The sequence below is a fragment of the Ammospiza caudacuta genome, chromosome 2 (genome assembly GCF_027887145.1).
Source record: "Ammospiza caudacuta isolate bAmmCau1 chromosome 2, bAmmCau1.pri, whole genome shotgun sequence".
NCBI classification, from domain to species: Eukaryota; Metazoa; Chordata; class Aves; order Passeriformes; family Passerellidae; genus Ammospiza; species Ammospiza caudacuta.
Genome location: NC_080594.1, coordinates 33,298,370 through 33,320,502, shown reverse-complemented (window position 1 = coordinate 33,320,502; position 22,133 = coordinate 33,298,370). Strand labels below are relative to the sequence as shown.

Genomic DNA, 22,133 nt, shown 5'->3' with positions numbered 1-22,133 from the left:
TGTAGAAATAGCAACACAAGTTATAGAAGCCTGCACTGAAAATACCAAAGTTGAATGCAGTGAAGAGGAAGAGTTTGTTGCAGATCATTGCATAAAGAGTTATGAAGATACAAAGCCAGAGAAGTGTGAACTTTCCATTGTGATTTTCTTATTGGTTTTTACTATCATTGCTGCTGCATAAGTGCCTGCCTTGCTGAACAGGCAAGGCAATGGAAATGAATGGAAAGGAAACAAAAAGGACCTGGTACTTTCAAGCTACTTTAAATCACCCTGGCAAGTGCATGAAAATCTGTTGAGGAGAGGTCAGGGGGAGCATCATCAATGCTCACAGTACCTTTCTTGTAGGGAAGGTAGCTTATCAGTGACTGGCCTCTTCGCCTCCCCAGCACAATTTCGACTGACTCTCTAGTGATAAAGAACAAGAACCAGAAAGCGCTAATCAACTATAAAACCAGTTATTTTTAGGCCTTTTCTCAGTATCAGGCAGTAAGCTGAACTTCACATGAAAAAGTAGAGCTCCACTATTTTTAGAGGCTAATTATTAACAAAAATAACCAGAGTATTCTATCTGTACAAATTATTTTCTTAAATTAGCAGAAAATTTAATGGAAGCCCTCCTCTGCCTAGCAAATTTCTAAAGCACTGATCTCTGAAAGTCACTTTGCAGCTGATATACCAGTCTTTTCTTCCCCTCTCACTGAGTTTCAGCTGTTTCACAACAGCTCTATAGGAAGTTCTTCAGGAAGACATGATATTCTGTAGGCTTTGCTGAGCCTTAGTATGGAGGAGGAAAAATATACAATTGACCACCTACTCTGTGTCCTAGCCAAGCCTCTGATCTACACTCAGCGCAGTTTAAGATGTACTTCAGCTCTAGAGGAGGTCTCTGCCTAAGAAGTGTCCAGGGTTATTATTTCTTATCCTCTGCAGTGGGTAAGTGCAGAGACAGAAAGAAGAACAAGACTGAGAAATGGCAGTTCCTGAGCTGAAGTGCCAGAGAAAATCAGCACAGTGAGTTACAGTTCAGTGCTGCTGCAGAGCTACCAGCAAACAAGCACCAACATTGAGTAGAAGTCCCACATTTGTCACTTCCATTTGTCAACTGGCAAAAAATAACATTTCCCTGCACAGAGCAATGACACCCTGCCACTTCCTTCGGAGCTGCAGCTCACTGGATCTTAATATGTTATAGCACAGACTTTCTCCTCATCAGCTGGCAGTTTTTTTGTCCTTTGTGTTGGTCTTAAGTCCATCTCACTGTGTGACCTTGAAGGAATCAGCCACTTCTTACTGTGGGTTACCAGAATTTTGCATCTTTTTGTGACAGATGAAACCCCTAGAGGTGGAATGTGGCTCTCTGAATCAACACTTACGATGGCTCACTGAAGATGAGCAACGATGAAGTGCCTGTGAAACTCAGGGAAAAATGCAGCTGCCCACAGCTGTTGCAAAGAAGCTGATTTTAGGTGAATCAACTGCTAGTTTAAATGTTTCTCCCTGAGTTAATTAAAATAACATGATCACCTCCCTGAGTCGGCCAGACTTATAAAGGGGACAGTGCTGACATGACCCAACATAAAGTGTAAAAGTGGAAAAACTAATGGAATAATTTCAGTGAGAGCAATGGGGTTGAGCTGCCTTCAACTCGCATAATCTTCCCCAGTAACTGGGGACACCCAGTGTCATGACCATGGGCATATTACAAAAACACATTTGTATTATTATTTAACTACAATTCTTATATTTTTATAAGAATTTTATAAAATATAAGTTTAAGTTATATTTTATAAGTTAAACTTTTGTTTATATTCCATTTTCAGTGTATTTTGTACCCCCCTGCTAAATCAGAAATCCCAGGTAATGTCAACTGTTTTCAAAAGAGACATTAATAAGACATTTGATATTTCACATTGCATCTTCCATGCAGGAATTTCTAGAAGAAACTGATCAAAAGCATATTGCACTGTGATGCCTCTTAGCAATTACTATTTTCCTTTGTAGTCATTAGAATACAACTCCTGTGATGACATTCAAAGGTTTTTTTTAAAAAAATCAGATGTAAAGGGTCCAACTGTAGTTAAATCACTGGGTAGAAAACTGGCAGAAAGCCATTTTAGCTTGTGCTCAGGATCCCCAGCTGCTAAAACTCAGTCAGTAGCTTTCTGGCCTCACAAACATGGTTGAGTCTATGAAAGGAGGAAAATCCTGACTTGGTTCTCTCTTGGGCACTTGAAGTCAGGGAAGACAGTTACCCTGGAGATTTACAATGAAGAGTGCATCTTCTCTTCTCCCTCCAGGAGTGAGAATTTTATACTGACAGGTTTCAGGTCAGTTAAAATATAGCAAACAACCTACCCTGAGCCACCTTCATTTCTATTCACCAAGGGGCTGTCTCCACCCTGGCTTTTGCTGCTGTAATTTGCCTTGCATTTCTTGTTGCTGCCATTTTCATAAGGGATTGGCAGCACTTTCCCCTTGTGCCTCAGCACTTCTCTTGATGCTGATTCATAAGGCAGCATATGTTATTTTGAGATGAGAGTGGGTACACACTTGGCTAACACAGAATGGAAATCCTTGCCTGACTTATGGTCACAAAGCACAATGCTTTGTCCACAAAACACAACCTGTGACTGCCCTGACAGGGCCTCTTGTGCAACAAGCAAATGCTGCTTGCACGGCACGGGGTCAGCTGGACTTGGGTCCCTCCTTCCTGCACGTCTCAGGCCTGCAAGGACAGTGTGCGTCCTGCTCCCCCCTTTCTGCAGGGGCCACACGCCCTTCCACGCTTTTCTGTTGACATCCTTCCTGGGCTCTGAGTGTTTCTTGTTGTGTGAAACGATGTGGCCCTGCCAAGAGCCGCCACAGGAGCAGCTGGGTAACGAGACGTCCTTGTGCATGCATGAGTGGCTCAGCCCTCCCTTCGCTCAGGCAGCAATAGAGAAGCAATGGAAATGATCGGTGTAGAATCACTACAGACTGGAGAAGTGGCTCCACTCAGGAAAGCTGTAGAGCAAAAAGGAAATTACTAGCGACAACAAGAGCAGAAAATGTAACTGACAGCAGCAAGATCTGGATAACTGGGCTTCTGTTCAAATTAGTCTTCTGTTGATGCTGTGTAAATAGCTGGATGAGTGTGAAGAATGATGTTTTCTGATGAAAGTGCTTCTGACCCGTGAATTCCACTGATTCATGTGACTTTTCTTAACCTGAAAAGCACAGAGAGTGGATCTCAGAAAGGTTTTTACTATTCACAGTTGTGAAGAAACCTTGAAAAGACTGAGTAAAAGTTTCTGGGAACAGAAAGGCCTATAAAAGTAACACATTGACGCAGATTCAGTGTCTTTTTTTAGCCAGTCTTATCACCTTTCCACATATAAGGTTGGCATTATTGTTCTTTAGCCACAGCATGGGCACAGCATGATGTACAGCAATGCAAAATGCACCAACTCTATTTGTGTTCTGATGGCAGAACAGACCTTCAGATTTTCTTGCCTTCTGATGTGCTGTTGTACTGCCCTAAAAACCTCTGAAATTTAAAAAAATTTAAAAATCTGCAAATTGCTTAAGATAACTCAGAGTTAAAGGATAAGACTGAAAGTTTCACTTGCTGCTTATCTGAACATTAACTTGATCTCAGACAATGGAAGAAAAAGAACAGAGAAATAACAGAAGTAAAAATAGTGTTTCAATTCAAGGTGACTCAAGGTTTTATTGACATGGAGTGCTTTTTTTTTTTTTCTTTTTGGAACATATCAAGCTTCATGGGATCCTGTTTCTTTAAATATTTCTTCTGTTCTTGGAATGATTGACAGTTGAGTGGGATAAAGGAGGAGAAGAAGCATCAGCTCTCACTTCTGAACTGGCTGCACATTCAGAATTAATGGGGAGGCAGAGCTTTCTGACAAGGAGAAAACTTTGAAAATGTAAAAAATACAGACAAAAATAGTATTTTTTATAGACATATAAATCAGGGGAGTATGCTCTCAGTACTGTCATACAAATCAAGAGCCACTGTGTTTGGTCTGTTAATATAACTGGAGTTTGGCTACCAAAATGCTCTAGGCTCTGTCTAGGATCAGTAGAAAGAACAAGGTTTCTTTAAAGTATGGTTTGAGATGGGCAGAGTAGCCATTCAGAGGTGTTTGTCTCTGCTGCTTAGACAGGACAAGCAGGCCAGCAGCTCAGATGCCTTATTAAAGCATCTGAATTTATGTGAGCAGATTCCAGATCCTAGCTGATTCATTCAAAGTAAAATAGTAACAACAGAAAATAATGAAGATTTCTTGATTCAATGATGGAGAACATTAGGACTTTATCCAATGAGTTGTCCATATTTCTTAAAATACCCTGGGAAACAAATTACTGTCATCAACAAGATCTCCTAAAGAAGGCTTGTAAAAATATTTGGGGTGGGTTTGTTTGTTTTTTTTGTTTTTTGGGGGTTTTTTTGAGCCACCGAATCCTTGGAGATAAAATCATTCTGCACCACATAAAACAAGCAGCTTTTATTTTTCTCCTTTTACTGACAATGCAGTGATTTTCAGCAGAACTCTGAAGCATGTCGTAAGTCAGAGGAATGCAAGGTTCTGCTACCAGCAGCAAGACACATAGATTGTATCCCTCAAACAATAATGTTTCTTTGGAAGACCATACCACGGAGAAAGATCTAAATGGTTAAAAGATAAAGGAAGAACGATGGGAACTGGCAACAGCATCTCCCCTAACTCCTTGGGAAATCCCAAATAAATAATACTATCTTTATTCAACCTAGGATTTCACACTAAAACCAGATGATTAAGAAGAATTTTGATTTTAAGTTGACTTCAAAGATAGCAAAGTCATATCCAGCAGTCAAAAAACTAAAACCAATGCAAAGTGAAAAAAGCTAAATATAGAATTGTTGCCTAGCACATTAAGTTAATTGACTTGACTTCCTTTGTTCTGTACAGTCTGTACAATCCAGTGACTTCAATAAATCACTGGTCCTTTTCATTTTATTGAGACCTCAGTTCATCAGATGTAAAAAAAACCATAGTGAATAGAGATGTGAACATACTCAGCATTTCAGAGGACTGAATATTTGAGAAAAAACAGAGGCTGTGCTCCTTTGTTATAGATTCCTAAATTTACCAGATTTTAAAATATCAGCAAAGAAGACAAATGTGATGTGTGAAATTGACATATAAACCACTTAGATTTCCAATTTCATTTGTAAGTTGTGCTTGATTTCACAGAAACACAGAGCAGCTGAGGTTGGAAGGGACCTCTGGAGGTCGTCAGGTCCAGCCCCTGTGTTCAAGCAGTACCACCTCAGGCCAGCTGCCTACGTGTATCCAGATGGCTTCTGATTATCTCCAAGGAAAGAGACTCCACAATCAACCTGGGCCGGTGCTCAGTCATGCTTGCAGTAAAACAATATCTCCTGATTTGAAGACGGAACCTCTGGTGTTTCAGTTTGTGCCCATTGCTTCTGATCCTGTCACGGGGCACAGCTGGCACTGGGAGACCCTGTGGGGCAGGCAAGGGAGCCCAGGAGCCAGGTGGGCATCTCTATGAGCTATGAGATGCGTAGGTGTTACAGAGTTTAAGAAAACAAGACCAACTACATTTAATTGCTGAATCAAAGGTGTGAATGCTTGGAAGTGATCTAAACTCAAAGGGACAAATATATTTAAGTTCTCCCTTTCTATACTGGGGGCTTGTATTACTAACAGCTCACCAAGTTAGTTGAATTTAACCTTACTTCAGCTCAGGTGGTACTATATGTAAAATATGAGGTTGGTTTGGAACTTGAAATGGAAGGGTTCACCTTCCTGTGATCCTCCACATCTAAACTGAATTTTGTCACAACACCCATACAGAGGAACATAGTGAATACAAAGGATATAAAGAAATAAAAAGTAGGACTTTTCCATAAAACTACTTTTTTAAACACAGAGTTTCTCTATCAACATATAAATGTATATGTATACGTATATATACCAACACTGGATGTGGTATAAAACTTTTACCAGGATTTCGTCACTTTACAGTGTTTGAGCCCACACAGGCATAGCTGTGTCTTCTCTGACACAGTTTCAGTAAGACTAACACAGGTGCACAAAGAAATGGAAGTCATGACACAATATCCAGTTTGAATTTTATGTAAGTGTAAAACATTGTGAGTATATGTCTGCACACACATATACCTGCTAAGCAATTTTGTAAGCAAGCATCTTAATGTGTCTTTAAGGAACTGCATGGCTGAAATGACAAATGAGCACAATGTCAAGGCAGTTATTGAATTATGAAGAAGCATAATATAGTATAGTCCCGCTCACTCAGAATTAGGGTTATGCATCACATTTGCATTTTAATTATAAGATGGGGAGTGGAGTAACTTTCTTGGTTTGGAATAGTGTCAGAGAAGAAATTGTTGTGTGACTGAATATCTTATGGCAGTTCATTATTTATCAGATTTTGGAACTACACTGGGCATCAATGTTTTTTTTAAATGGTGATGTTATTTTATAACCATGTTAAAGCAGCTAATTAAATTTAAATCTGAGGTTTAAAATGCCCATGTAAAGGAAAGCTACTTGTAAGTCTTCCTCCTGGTTTCAGCTGGGACAGAGTACATTTTCTTAGTAGCTGGCACAGTGCTGTGTTCTGGATTTAGTGTGAGAACCATACTGATGTTTTGGTTGTTGCTTGCTCTAAGACAAGGACTTTTCAGTGTCTCATGCCCTGTCAGTGAGCAGGTGCAAAAAAATCTGGGTGGAAGCACAGCCAGGACAGCTGACTCCAGCTGGCTGAAGGGATATTCCACTGAACATCAGCTCAGTGCCTAAACTGGGCTGAGATGGCTGGGAGCCACTGATTGCTGCTCAGGGATGGGCTGGGAAACAGTCTGTGGTGAGAAACTACATTGTGCATCACTTGTTTGTCTCTCTCTCTCTCTCCATTTTATTGAAGTTATTATTATTAGTAGTAGTAGTAGTATTAATAGCAATGTTGTTATTATTGTATTTTACATTCTTTCAATTATCAAATTCTTCTTAGCTCATGAGTTTTGCTTCCTTTTTTCTTCTCCTGATTCTCCTCCCCATCTCCCTGGGGAAGAAAAGGAGTGAAGGAGCAGCTGTGTGGTACTTAGTTGCCAGCTGGGGTGAAACCATGACAGTCTGCTTAGCAATGGACAATGAAATAATGATCTTTCTGCAGACTACAAAGAAAATGCTGTGTATTTGTGAGACTAGTCCACATTTATAGCAAGGACAACATATATGTTCCTAACCACCCTGTAAATTTAGCCTAATGAAATACACTTGCTCATATTTGGCCATTAAGTGTTATTTGGTGTTCGTTTACCCAGTGTGAAAAATTTAATTGGAAGAGACTGAGATTAAAAACCTGTCAATTCCAGACTTGGTAACACATTTTTTCCCAGGAGAGCTGCAAATGCCGTAGTTGACTTCAATGTGTTTTCAGCAGTCATTTAAGAAAATGGATATGTATCTAGCATGCAGAACAAAGGTAATACCTCTAGTTTCAGCAGAATTACTGTTGCTCCATATTATACAAGGTAGATGAGGAGTGTTTTTAAATACCCTGCTGGTATGGACTTGATTCTACAATGAATAATCATGCTGAGTGCTACTGACACACATGAGCAAACCAGTGTGTTCAGCATTTCTTGCATTATTAATCAAACATTCATTGAAATGTTCAGCGATGTTCAGTGATTTATGTTAAAAAGATATCTACACTGTGTATTTCAAAAGGCAGCAATTGATAATGGTGTTGATGTAAACCAGGCTTTTGTAGCTTTGTGTTAATGATCAAATAAGCTTTTGGTATCTTACACCCATCTTTTAAATATGGTTAAGAAAGCAATACAAAAAAGTATGCTCTTAACATTTTTACACAATTGTGAAATAGAATGATGAAAACTCTATTCTTGAGCAAAACCACTGGTGATTCATCCTTTTAAATATAATTTTATATAAAGACGTGAGCTGGTTTTGAATCTATATAAATCAAAAATAATTCTGCTGAAATTGCTGGATTTACATAAGGGTAAACCTGTCTTGAGCTGAGAATACTTTTGTTTTTTAGTATGCATGGTTAGAATACTCAGTTTTACCAGGTGGAGATAAGTCTTGCAAACTTTTGCCTTCCCTTTTACAAAGTAACAAAGAGATATTTTATGAGCACTGAGAAGCTTATTGTTTTTCTGTTGAGAAAGAAACAGATCTAAAAAGATAGAAAGATGGCATAGAGATTTTATCATCAATAAAACAGTGGTATTGAGGCTATGAGGATAGTTTCACATTTTCATGAAAATCTCACAGTCATGAGTGCGAGCACCTTCTTTACTTAAAATCCTTATACATCTTTGCCTTCCATTAATTTTATCTGATGAAAAATGTCTCTTAGAAAAGCAGGACAGAAACTGAATGTCAAATACGGAGAAAAAATAAATATAAACCCATTGGCTTAGTTTTACAATTTTGTTAGGCAAAATATACTTCATTAAGCAGTATACACACTGTCATGGTGCTAGTATTATTATTCATTAAAGTATGTTTGAAAAATCTAAGAAGTGTGAGATGGAGTTTGGCACTGGAGGCTTGAATTAATCTCTTGGTGCTGAATAAGAAATTCAGATAGGTAGCAGGACACATGCTTTGAACAGCCCTGGAAAGTGCAATCAGCTTTTGGATTTAATAGAATATAAAGATTCAGCAATTTAGATATTAATAGCAGGGTAATGTAGTTGAACAGTGAGCTGGGAAATGATCTTTACAGTAATATTTTAAGTTCAGCGATGACAATGTGCCTGTGAGGTGAGATGAGGTGAGCTGGAGCTGAGCTGCTGCTCAGAACCCTGGCATGGAGACGAGTGAGGAATATTGCACTTTGTCCTGGTTCCACTCGATGGAGTGGACATTGGGGTGGGTCTCAGGTGTGTGTGCAACGGTGTAAGAGTTGGTGACAAGTTTCCACTGGCAGAGTCTCTCTCACAGTATTGTAAATCACTTATTTCTGAGATTACCAATTGATTTAATAATTTGTGAGACAATGCTGATAAAGGCAAATTTTAACGGAGAATTGCAAGGAAGCTTTAAAATACATACTTTGATAACTAATTTAAAAGAGTCTTGTTTTTTTCTGTTCTTTCTTTTTTCGTGGTTGGTGGGGGTGAATCACAGGCCTAGAACTACATACTGTCTCTTCTTATTTCATAACTGACTAATTTGTCAAAGAGCAGTGAATGTTGGGCTTATTCACTTTGACAGAGAAATTGAGATTTGCATTAGACCTTACAGGCTATGGCAACTCCCCCTGCTATTTCCTTATTGACAGGCTGTAAAAGGATAAATTGATTCACTCCTCTGAAGGCCTCCTGCTACCTCTGCCTTTCGCTCCTTGATTCCTGACATTTGTTAAATCTGACAATGGAATAATGATCTGCAAGTACACAAGCACCAAAAGGGAGGCTAAGGAAAATGTGGGCCTGAGGCTAAATGGAGCAGGGGCCCTGGGGACAGTGGATGAGGAAAAGGCCAAGGTACTCAGTGCTTTCTTCACCTTAGCCTCTACTGATAAGAACGGTCTTCAAGGAGCCACACAGTGATTTTGTGATTTTTTGATAATGAATTTAAGTATTTCTACTGTTCCTTTTTTTCTCTGTATTTTGACTCTATTTCCCCATCTCTTCCCCTTCCTTCCTTCCTTCCTTCCTTCCTTCCTTCCTTCCTTCCTTCCTTCCTTCCTTCCTTCCTTCCTTCCTTCCTTCCTTCCTTCCTTCCTTCCTTCCTTCCTTCCTTCCTTCCTTCCTTCCTTCCTTCCTTCCTTCCTTCCTTCCGCCACTTCCTTCCGCCACTTCCTTCCGCCACTTCCTTCCGCCACTTCCTTCCGCCACTTCCTTCCGCCACTTCCTTCCTTCCTTCCGCCACTTCCTTCCGCCACTTCCTTCCTTCCTTCCTTCCTTCCTTCCTTCCTTCCTTCCTTCCTTCCTTCCTTCCTTCCTTCCTTCCTTCCTTCCTTCCTTCCTTCCTTCCTTCCTTCCTTCCTTCCTTCCTTCCTTCCTTCCTTCCTTCCTTCCTTCCTTCCTTCCTTCCTTCCTTCCTTCCTTCCTTCCTTCCTTCCTTCCTTCCTTCCTTCCTTCCTTCCTTCCTTCCTTCCTTCCTTCCTTCCTTCCTTCCTTCCTTCCTTCCTTCCTTCCTTCCTTCCTTCCTTCCTTCCTTCCTTCCTTCCTTCCTTCCTTCCTTCCTTCCTTCCTTCCTTCCTTCCTTCCTTCCTTCCTTCCCTCCCTCCCTCCCTCCCTCCCTCCCTCCCTCCCTCCACCTGCTCACCCACTTTCCTGACTGCCTTTTGTCTCTCTTGCCTTTTCTTTTCCAGCTTCACAAAATAATCTATATAGTTTGACCTCCAGTAAATTTGCAAAGCCTTCTGTTACATGGCTAAATATAGTAATACATAAATACAATATTTTCCAGAGCAGGGCTTTTACTTATGGGTAACTTTACATTTGCCTCTTCTAATCAAAAGAATCAAAGAAATCAGCAAACTTACACAGAGCTGAAAAGGATTCAGCTGAAATTTCAGTCTGCAACATACTTTCTTGCACACTAAAATCTGTTCCCTTTCTTTGTCTTCTTTGCCCAATAAGTGTTTTTTATCTCAGTTTTGCTATTTTGCATCCATCCTTGGTCTGCTTCAGGCTCACAGAGGATTTACTGTGTTTTACCAAAGCCAATGAAACCGAAAGGGTAATGATGGCCCTTACCCTTTTTTAAGGCTCAACAAGAGGCAAGCCTCCCTAGCAACTGCAGAACACCCCCTGCTCCTACAAAATTTGGCTAATCTTAATTAGGTTTAAAACACTGTGCTTCCTAAGGAGACAACTATATTGTGGTGTGGTTAACTCTATCTCTTTTATTTCCCCCTGAAACAGCTGTTCCACATGCACACTTAGACAAGATGCAAACTGTGGGTAAGAAGTAATTTGCAGTAAAAATGTTACTTTTTACATTTGACCTCTCTTTCCAGGGTAAATATGAAACTACTGACCCAAAACACTGAAGTAAAACATGCCAGATATACAGCTGGGCTCTGTAACAGGGGATTTCTGGAAAATACACTTTGTTGACTACTTGGCCATGTGCATTAAGCAGTTAGTCTTCTATTACGTTTTTTCATTTAGGAAAATATTCTTCCTTTCCATTCTGATAACAATTTCTGCACAGCCTTTGGTTAAAAAGAGGTAAACAAGAAACTATACAATGCAATGGTCATGGGCCTGAGAAGAGGACCTGTAAGAAGAGATTACCATGTGCTGAACTTGATTTGTGAAAGAGGACACGAAAGGACAGTTTAACAGCACCTGCAAGTACTTGAAAGATAGTTACAAAGAATATGGAAGAGAACTCTTCTAAATAGCAGCAGATGAGATAATGAGGTGAAAAGGTCACAAGCTGCAATTATTGAGGTTCAGATAGGACAGTAAGAAAAACTTGTCCTCTGTGAGGTCTGCTGAGGGTGCAGCACTGGAAGAGGTTAGCCAGAGAGGCAGTGGAATCTCTGTGCTTGGAGATTTTTAAGACTTGGCCAGAGACAGCAATGGCCAACATGGTCTAATGCTGGTGACTGTTCTACACTGGCCGTGAGGTTGCATGAGATGGTCTGCAGAAGCTTGTTCAAATCAACACATCTGGTTTGCCACACCACAGGGATCCCTATTTATACAGGACTCAGAGGTGTTACTCCTGATATATCCTCATGTAAATCATATTAGAGTAAAATAAAAACATACAAATCCTGTACTTCAGACAAGTTAATGTCTATTATGGGGCAAAATCATGAGATCTTTGGTCCTTCAATAGCAGTAGTTCAGAATGAGTTATAGGAAGGATAAATTACTTTGCTGATTGTGACTAAGGAAAAGAATATCAGTAGCTGGTCTTTCTCCCAAGTTGGGGTCAAATTTCACAATAGACTGATGAACAGCACATGGACACAACCAAAAACTGAAACAGATGGCAACATCTCCTCTCTTCCTATGTAAATGAGAAATTAAGGTCCAAAGCAGAAATAAGTTTGAACTGGCGGACTGTTCTTGGAAGGCCCTGTCTAGGTCACATATTATTCTGGTCTCTGAGACCAGGTCTGAGCCTTCCTGGTCCCATTGGAAGCAATGAAACATAAACTGTCTGGCCAAAAAAGGTCAAGCAGAACAGGAGAACTGGGAGGCCACACATGACCCCAAGTGTGCTTTGTGGCCACCGAGGGAACAGTTCAACACTACTTCTTGCAGTACTACAACATACTACTGCTTCCCAGCCATATTGACATGAGAGACAGAATTGCTACTTTTTCTTTCAGAAAGGGGGAATGGGGGGAATTGTGGCAGAATGTCTCAGATGTACCTGGTACCTTGGGACAGGACAAGGAGAGCACTAGGAACTGAAGTGTGTGCTCTAGACCAAACAGAATGCTGAATGGGAAGCTCGCCAGCTGCACTATGGTGAAGAGTTTGGCACCAGGAAAAGCTGAGGAGGACAGTGGTATCAAACAATGTCTTAGAAAATATCCACCTCCATGCCCTTCTTCCAAGGTGGGTTCCTCCTCCTCAAAAAAAAAAAAAAAAAGGAAAATTTTAAGAGCTTAAGGAACTGCTTTTTTTGTGAGCAATGGTTAGAAAAAGTGGTAATGGCTCTTTTTAAACAAGAATTCACTCTGTGAGGAAAGGAGCCAGGTACAGTCCTCAATACTCACAAACTTCCAAAAGCATGTACTGCAGGACAGGATATTTTAACTGAGGGAGAATGGTATCTCTTCACCTTCTTTATTGTTTCTCTGTCAAAAATTTCGGCTAAACAATTTTTGCTCACTTTAATATCCTTTCAAACGTTTTATTACTAAAATATTCTGTTCATTTTGGAAAGAAAAACATTGAGGTTTTATTTATGATCACCTAGTATTTCACTCTCAAAATACCAAGGAAAATTATCTTTAATTTCTGCACTTAACAGAATTTTCAGAAAAGTGAACTTGACAGTGAGTGCATTTGAAAATGAATCTGCCTTATTTCCAATTCTGGTCTTTAAATCTCTGAATTGTTGATGCAATAAAATGAAGATAAATAGATTTTCTGTTCCAGATTTTTAAAGTGAGTTTCCATTTTTGCAATTACGTAGATCATGGAAAAGACAGCATTGTACATGCCTTTTAAAATTTTGGGGTTCTTTATTTTTCAGAACTGGGACTTAGCAAATCTAGCATATAAGAAATATGTAAAGCTATCATCCTTGACCTTACTGTACCTCTTAAATCATAGAATCAATCACAGAACTGCAGAGTCATAGCATCATAGAATAAGCTGAGTTGGAAGGGACCCATCAGGTCATCGAGTCCTGCTCCTGGCCCTGCACAGGACATCCCCAAAAATCGCACCATGTGCCTGAGAGTGTTGTCCAAACACTTCTTGAACTCTGTCAGGCTCGGTGCTGTGACCACTGCCCTGGAGAGCTGTTCCAGTGCCCAGCCACCATTTGGGTAGAAAACCTTTCCTGATATCCTGATATCCAGATATCCAGCCTAAGCCTTTCCTGACTCAGCTTCATGCTGCTCCTTCAAATCCTGTCACTGATCACAAGAGTGAAGAGATCAGTACCTGCCCCTCCACAAGTTTACTCTCAGCTTAAAAGAGAAATAGTAAGAATTAAACAGTGCCCATCCTCTCACCATTGCTGTGAAGTGACTCAGCTCCCATGCAAGACCCGTAAAGAAATAACATGCCAAAAGACTTCATGAAGCCAGCCAGGAACTGTTCAAGGACACAGGAAGGATCCAGGTAGGCTGTGATTAATCAACAATTGCTCCATTCTGGCAGGGGGAAGACACCATTGCGGTCATCAACTCAGCCACTTATTGGGTAATCTCCTCTTTGCTTCCTTGAGGTGAGTGGTTTTTGTTTCTGTTAATTAGAGGTTACTCCCAAAGAAAAAAGAAAAATATGGAAAAGACCCATTTTATCCAAAACTTCTAGATCAAAATAAAGACAGAATCAAAACTAGCGATCAGGGCAGCAGGCACACAGAATTCTCTGTGGAATCAGAGGTAGGAGCAACAAATTTCATTATTCACCCGCTTAAACTGTTCATTATCTCACCTGACAAGGGACTGAACTTTGTCGCAAACTCAGAAAGGCTGAGCCAAAATCTTATGAAAAGAATAGGTTCAATGCTTTTTTAAGTATTTCTATGCTCTGCCTTTACCAGTAAAGCCTTCATCTTTCACAATCAGGATGGAGCTCTGGAAGGCATGTGAATCACTCTTGCTAAGCTCACTTTTTGTATGGATGTAGAACAATTACAAAATCTATCATCTACAGAATATCTTGTGCTCTTCTGTGAAGAATTTTGTGCTTTTCACAAACCGAGATTGAAAAAAAAGTGTCACTAGAGCCTGCTTACTAGCATGGAAGTCCTCTTTTAGCATTGGCACAAGGACACAATGGGATTTGGCCCATAATGTCACCAATACGAACCAGACCCTTTCTAAAAATCCTAGTCTTGATACTAAAACAACCCTATGCTGGCAGAGGATGAACCATGATAAAATATGTTTATCTGGAAACTCTGCTTTGAGTGATTGCTGTTACTCTTTACTTGAGCGTAAGTGTTTCTTCATCCTATCTCTATTATTAATGCCAACTAAAATCTATTTCTTCAATGGGGCCAAAATATCATGGTCAATACCTTGAACTTTTAGTATTAAATTTGAGAAAGGATTGCAATGCACTTAGCTCTGTCTTCAGCTGAGCTAAATTAATGTTCTGCACAGCTGAAGTTGTAGAAGGTGGCTCAGAGCCATATTTCTGCTCCCCCACTCTTGAATTGGCTAGAAACCAAAAAAAGCCCCTATGACTAGGCTAGAACTACCTTGTACTAGTACCTTTTACTAGTCTAATAGCATGGGCAACTCAGTTCTAGCAGGAGCATTGTAAAGGATCAAAATGTGTTGGAGGTGGAATACGCCCTGCTTTAACTCAGAGCTGCCTCTGTGTCCCTTGGGAATTTGGCTACACCCTCAGTGAAGCCCTGACATCCTGGGTCAGCTTTCTGACTGCCCTGTCAGCAGCACCACACCTCTGGATCATGAGCTGGTGGTCTGGTCTCTGTAGCTCACCTACACCCCTTGCACACACCCACAACCTTTCCTGTTCAAAGTTAAGCAACACAGGCATGTGGGCACCCAGTAAGGTTGAAATTTGTGTTACAAACTGCCTCCTCAGCTGGCTCTGGGACACCAGGCCAGACCTCTTGTGACTTCTGTTAGTATAAGATGTAGACCAAACAGCAGTGCCATTTCTCTCTTGGGTAAACCTCACCCACTCATTAGTGTTCATTCATATATGCTGTTCTAAGCAATTTAATAACACCAAATAAGAAATTTCTACAAGACCTCTCACTAATGAACCATAGACTCCACTAGAATGAAGGGAAAATCTTAGAGAGAATTAATTCTGTCTGCAACATCACCCAGCACAATAACCAGGAGCAAAACTTTGGTTTAGAGAACAAATTCAGACCAATTTTCTATGTTACACACATTCCTGCTCTGCTTCTGTTAATTTCTACTTTGGTAGCTTATTAAGGAGAAATCCCTCTTCTTACTCATAAATCACAAATAGAAGCTCATGGTTTCAATAGATTCTATCTTTTTTTCTCCCCTCAATAGTGGTATGACTGGATTTCATGCAGATGGAACACTTTAACCTCCCCACTTCTGACAACAGAACAGTCAGTAACCTTTGCTGACCCACATCACATAATCCTGAATCCACTTTATTCATCTGTTTAGGGAATAATATCTATTAGGCATGCTACCCCAAATCTAACCAAAACCCAAGGTTTGCATAATAGGTCATTCTGGGAGGACTCCATTATGCTACCATAAATAAATTAACTGATCTCTCTATTCTTAGCAATGAGACAAGAATCTTTTCTCTCTATAGACTGTGAAGTCTTCAGCACAAGAATAGTTTTTTTATGAAGTTACTGAGCAATTAAGATTGTACAAAACCAAATCAGTTTCAAGTTCTAGGATTGTTTCAGTCAGACACTAGCCTGTCACAGGTACATATCTTTTGGATGTGCACATAAATCCTGGCACTTGGTGCTATTGCAGCAATTTGTCGTTATTGCACATTCTCAGTACTTAAAGGGGGCCTGTGAGAAAGATGGGGACAAACTTTGCAGCAGGACCTGTTGTGACAGGACAAGGATAATGGTTTAAACTAAAAGAGGGTCGATTTAGACTAGATTTAAATATAGACAAGACATAAGGAAGAAATTTTTGACAATGAGGATGATGAAACACTGGCACAGGTTGCCCCAGAGAGGTGATTAACACTCCATCCATGAAAACATTCAATGTCAGGTTGGATGGGGCTCTGAGCAATGTGGTCAAGTTGAAGATATCCACCCCATGGCAAGGTAGGGGAGTAGATGATCTTAAATTTTCCTTCCAACTCAAATTATTCTATGATTTTACGGTTGTGTTCCCTTGACCAAGCACAGGTTCACAAGTTACAGTCAGGCACACTTCTTGTGAAATATTTTTTTCTCCATCACTGATATCAGGCCTACTATTGATTAGGATTTCAAATAATACATTTAAAAATTTAAAAAACCCAGAACCCAAAATCTACAGCAGGTCAGCACCACGAATTTTGCAGAACCTTTGTGTGTATGTTCTACAAAGAATAGTTTCTCTTTTACTTTGCTTTCTGTCAGAGTGTCTTTAATTATTTGCAGAGAATGCAATTCTGCATCTGTTATTTATGCAAACAGTCCTGTTTTATTTAGACAAGCCTCCTTTCATGACTAAAGATACAGAGATTCGTTCTTGTATCTTGAGGAGAGATTCTCAAGCTTTTGTTCCGGTGGAACACCTCTTAATATTCATGCAATGGCCATGGGGTGTAAAGATTTCCTGCATCTTTTTTCCTTGTGTGCTGCAGACATGGATCTGAAACCATTCTGGCAAGTTTCCTACCAGTAAGACCCCGTGGCATTTAGTGAGGGTCTAAATAGAAAAATCTTAGGGTTTTTTTTCCCCTTGACTTTTATTTTTATACAAAACACTGTGTATTCTCAGGATCCTATAAACACATACAACAAACCACTGGTCCTACGTAAACTCTGGCAGATAGACTGATATCAGGCTGTTATCAGTGAAATAAACTGCAAAACCATTTTGATAGTTCTGATATTCTGATCCAAGGCCCAACAGCACCGGTGGCAACACTTGGACTCGCTTGACCATGTTTTGTATCAAGATATAAGGCTGTGGGGATACCAGTGATGTGAATGTCTGTACAGCTGGAACCATGGGAGCGCACCCCTCTAAGTTTCCTGGTGACAGGAGGTGTCTTCCTTGACTGGAAAGTAATGCTAGTGAGCAATTGCTTTTCTATTCTGTATTTTTGCTTAAGGAAACAGTGAGTGCTGTCTTACTGTAGCTTTGTTTTTTCCCTGTCTGTGCCTGTTCTCATCATTTCTTTAAGCTCTTTAAGCTGAAGAGGTAGCATGGGCAACAGAGGGTAGTCAAGGGAATACAAAGCTTTTCATGCAGTGTCCATGTTCATTGACTTAATGGATTGTTTTAAACTGCCCTACAACTGAAAGAGTTTACTTACCATATTTGACCAAAACTTTGAATAAATGCTCTCAGTTGTGGTAGATTAAAAAAAAAAAACAACCCTGAAACATGAAAAATATACTATGAAGCTGTAACACAAGTAAATTGGGTCAAATCAATCTAAGCAAGAACCAGAAGGTCTTTGGAATAATTTTTTAGTACGGCATTCTGACAAGTTGTTAAATGTTTTAATTCTTCATCTCTCATTACTGTTGGTTCTGTTTATATCATGCCTATAGGACTGTGACATCAAAATTCTTCAGGAATTTAATATCAAATAATGTGTACTACTGGTACCCCATTTGTTTCAAATGAAGCAAATTTATACCAGTTCCTGACTTTCTCTGACACTGTGGTAAGTCCAAAAGTGAGATATTTTGTCCTGTATTCCTTCTGTCACACCTATTTGTTAACTTCAGGAGAAAGTTAGAGAAATACAGGTTTGAAGGTCAAACTGGTCTCATATGGCTTTGCTAAATATAGATGCTTGACGAGTAAAAGAGCTTCACAGGTCTTGGCATATTTTGCTTGGTGCACTTCTATCTCTGCACATATGCAGACAGACAACTGCTCTCAGTCCATATCAGAAATATGAACATTAATAAAATAAAAAATATCCAGGCATAGGTTACAAATGTATCCCTTCTGATTTTCTGAAGGTAGAAGTGGAGCAGGATATGCCTCATCTGCAATATTTTCACTCTCATTTCACAAGTCTGTCACTGATGGATACTCTGAGGAGACGAAGCACAGCGTTTTAATATTCTCCTAAACTGTATGCAGCATTGGAATGAATCTGTTTTTATTTTAAAAAATCTTTATCCATAAAATGACATTGCAGCATGTGCAGCATTACACAAGCAGGAAAAATTGATTAAACAATAAAAATGTGGTAAGAGTGAATGAAATAGAAGAGGAATCTTTAAAAAGCTCTTTTCACCTATTTTCCCTGGCTAAAACCAATTTCCATTGACAAAAATGGCTTTGAAAGGAACTGTCTGTGCTTGTACATTTCTTGTTGCAATCCTGTCCTGGGATCCTGGGACCTATAATGCAATATGTGCTGTCAGGACTACAACAGTTTACAGATGTGCAGCCAGACTTCTTGCTATTTATAGATGCCTCTCTGCAAGCAGTACTCTATGGGGTTGTAGCGCAGTAGCAGGCATGTTCTTAGATTTAGTGCTTACATCATATTCATTTAAGAAAATTTGGCTCTTCACCTGGCATGGCAAAGGAGGCACATTTATGAAGGTCAAGCAGAGAGAACACTATTGTGAAGAGAAATGTGGATGGAATTCATGAGCGAGCAGGACACCTACTGGGAGGACTAACTGAAAGAAGGAGGCATTAGGCAGAGATGTGGAAATAATAAAGAATGGAACAGTCATGTGTCCACAGCAGGTTTTGCTCTTTATTCCCTCTGTGGGGTAACTGGGGAGAAGGTTCAGTGCTGCCCCTGCAAGGGCAAAGCTGTGAAGTTGTTTGGGCTGCAGTGTCCGTGGGGTCTGTGCATGGCTGTGCTGCATCTTGCTAAAGCATGTGTTAAGTGTTCAGTCAGAGTGCTAGGCACAGTCTATTAATAGAAACAGCGAGTTTGGCACACGCTCGCACTTTCGCCTGTCTCCTTCTCACATGCTCACAGAGATGCTGGGACTGCATCCTGCATCCTTCTGCTTTTCCAGATCTGAGACTTTGCACACTGCTGTATGCCCTGAGAAGTCTCAGTGAGGTCAAGACAGCCCCAGACAAGTAAACAGGGGCTGCTCAACCCCAGTGTTGAGGAAGCAGAAGGTAACGGGTGGGGGAGCGGCGGGGATGGGGTGGATTTCTTGCAGAAAACCTGAGACCTCGCAGGGTACCCTCCCGGCCTGAAGGCAGTGCAAAGCTATTTTCGGCACTGCCCAGGCCAGCCGGACAGCCCCCACCTCGGGCAGCTTCGCTCTGGTAATATGCAGGATGCTGCAGAGACACGGATGCTCCTAAAGTGGCCCCAAACGATCCCAGCCAAGGCTGCCGGCGGAAAGCACGGGGAGCTGGCCAAGGTGCTGCCGCAAGAGACAGTCTGTCCCTTTCCGCGTGCCCAGCACCCGAATCACCGCCGCCCTCCCCCGCTGCCCCGCAGCCGGCGCTCCGCACGGCCGCCCAACTTCCCGGGAAGCGGCGGCCCCGGGCGGCCCCGAGCGCTGGCGCCGGGCAAACTTCCCTGCCCAGGGGGAACGGAGGGAGCCGGGGGGCGGGAATGGATGGGGGGGGGGGGGGGCGAATGCAGGAAACCACAGCAGCACGGCAGGCAGGAGCTGGCCGGAGGGGCCGGGAAAGTTGTTCCGCACTTCCTGCTGCTTCTGCCCGGGGATCAGGGCTCGGGGCTGGGGGAGCGCGGCGCCGGCCCCGGCTCGCATCCTCACTCACCTCGGTGCTGTCGGCAGCGTTCTCCGCCATTTTCCTCCTTAGGAGCAGGCAGCGGGAGGAGTGTTTCATTCCCATAAGAGCTAGCCAAGGGGTTGGGGCTTCGGGGCTGGTGTTTTGGTTTGTGTTTTCAAAGATCTCCAAACACTGGTGTGCGCCAAAGGACAGGGAGATAAAAAAAAATATGGAAAACAGCAATAAATCAGTCAGCTTTGTCCTTTCTGCGTCGTCCACAGGAATGTTTGTCTCCTCTTAGCATCGGGAGCTCCTCAGGCACTTTCAAGTCCTCCTCTTTCTCCCCTCTCCTCCACCTCCAGCGAGTTCTTGGGGTGGGCAGAGAGAGGCGGCACACACTCTTCAGGTTAAACTAAAAGGCTGTCGGGCTATGAGTCCTCCCCTTCAGAGAAAGCAGTCAGGCTAAACAGGAGAGAAGCACCAGCTAAACTGAACTTGGGCGTGCAGTGACCAGCTGGGCATCTTTGTGTCCTGTGGCTACTCTTCCAGAGGCAGAGGGAGCCAGAGACAAAGCAACAGGACAAGGAAATCATAGCCCTTTATTTTCCTTCTTTGGGCTTCTTTCTTTCTCTCTACGTCCCAGGACACTTCCTTTAAAGACGGTCACAAAATTTGCCACCCTCTTTCTATGAATGTCTTCTGAAATAGAAATCCCTTCTCCTCCTCCTTCTCCCTCCCTCCTCCCCCCCTCTCCCCTTCCCTCTCCTTTTCCCTTCCCTTCCTTCTCTTCTCCCTTTCCCTCTCCCTACCCCTTCTGCTCTTGGGCAGAGCTTGGTGCCCCTCACTGGGAATTGCATTCACGTGTCTTTCGTAGGAAAAAAAAAAAAATAAAATTTCAAGCTCCCCCCACCCGTCGCCTACACCCTCTCACACACAAGCACGCATTCACACGTACGCGCACACACGTTGTCTCCCTCTCACACAGACATGCACAATTTTTTTTCTCTTCCCCATCCCTCCTCTTCTTTTTGAATCTGAAGCAACACTTCTCTTTGCAAGGACTCTCGGCAAGGCTCTTAGAGAGCAACCGAAGAAGTCTGCTCCAGCTTCTTTCCTCCGAGTTAAGTAGCAAACCTGCTTTCTTAATATATCTCCTCGTGTGTGTGTTCTCCCAGCTCCTGTTTTACTTGAAGTTTTTCGGGAGGATCCACGCTCCGCCAGAGAGCCGTGAACTGGAGGAATATAGTCCCGATCCGGCGGCAGCTCCTGCTGAAAAGGGGGGAGGAGGAGCTGGGGGGAGGAGAGGGGAAGAGGCGGAGGGAGAGGTCTCGCTGGGGAGGGAAGGGAAGAGGCTAAAGGTGATTTGAACTTGTTTTTAGCCTTTTCCTAATGACATCTTCCTCTGTAGGAGTGCATCGCCACCTTCCCCACACGTTTATTTTGCTTTCACTCCTCCGGGCACTTTCTAGTTCTGAGTTGTCAGCTGGGAGGATTGGGTTTACCTCACTCGTGTTGCTGTGGGTAAGGGCGGGAGAGGGGGCGTATTACATAATTAATCCTTCCAACTTCACTTTCCGCAGCTCCATCTCCAGCCCACTGTTCTCACGTTTCTGTTTTGTTTTTATACGGAGGAGGTGAGAAAATAATGCTGGTGTGTGGGTGTGTGTTGCTCGAAGGATTTCAAGGACCAGAACAGGATTGCTGCTCTCTGAACAGTTTGAAAGTATTTCCTCTGGGGGTGCCAATGGAGACCTGAAGAAGAGGTTTGAAAGATTACTTTTGATGCATATTTTAAGGACGTAGCCAGCTCAGATGCTTCATCAGTAGCCGATTTTGATGGATTTGGGGTTTTGAATTTTTGTCCCTTGCAGCCTATTTTAATATTTTTCAATTAGAGTTTATCCTCAGCTAACCTCTGGAATACTGACATACCATGAAGTACTGCCAAAAACCAGGGAGTCCCTGGGCACACAGGAGGTGGAAATATTCCTGGGGGTGGGGGAATGGAAATAGAGTATATGAATTAGAGAGTAGAGGGCAAAATCATTCTCCTGCCCCATGGGGATGAGGAGGTG

At 41.8% G+C, this 22,133-nt stretch overlaps 1 protein-coding gene across 1 annotated transcript in view; it reads right to left on the bottom strand.

Moving 5' to 3' along the window:
* The window catches only part of PRMT8 (protein arginine methyltransferase 8), a 58,512-nt gene extending 37,222 nt beyond the window's left edge, over positions 1 to 21,290 (bottom strand). Inside the window, exons 1-2 of the mRNA XM_058825195.1 lie at positions 21,193 to 21,290; positions 20,107 to 20,250 (exon numbers count right to left, since the gene is read on the bottom strand). Coding sequence (XP_058681178.1) covers positions 20,107 to 20,181 — 75 coding nt within the window. The 5' untranslated portion in view covers positions 20,182 to 20,250; positions 21,193 to 21,290. The remainder of the gene's footprint in view (positions 1 to 20,106; positions 20,251 to 21,192) is intronic.
* Positions 21,291 to 22,133: the final 843 nt, after the last annotated feature.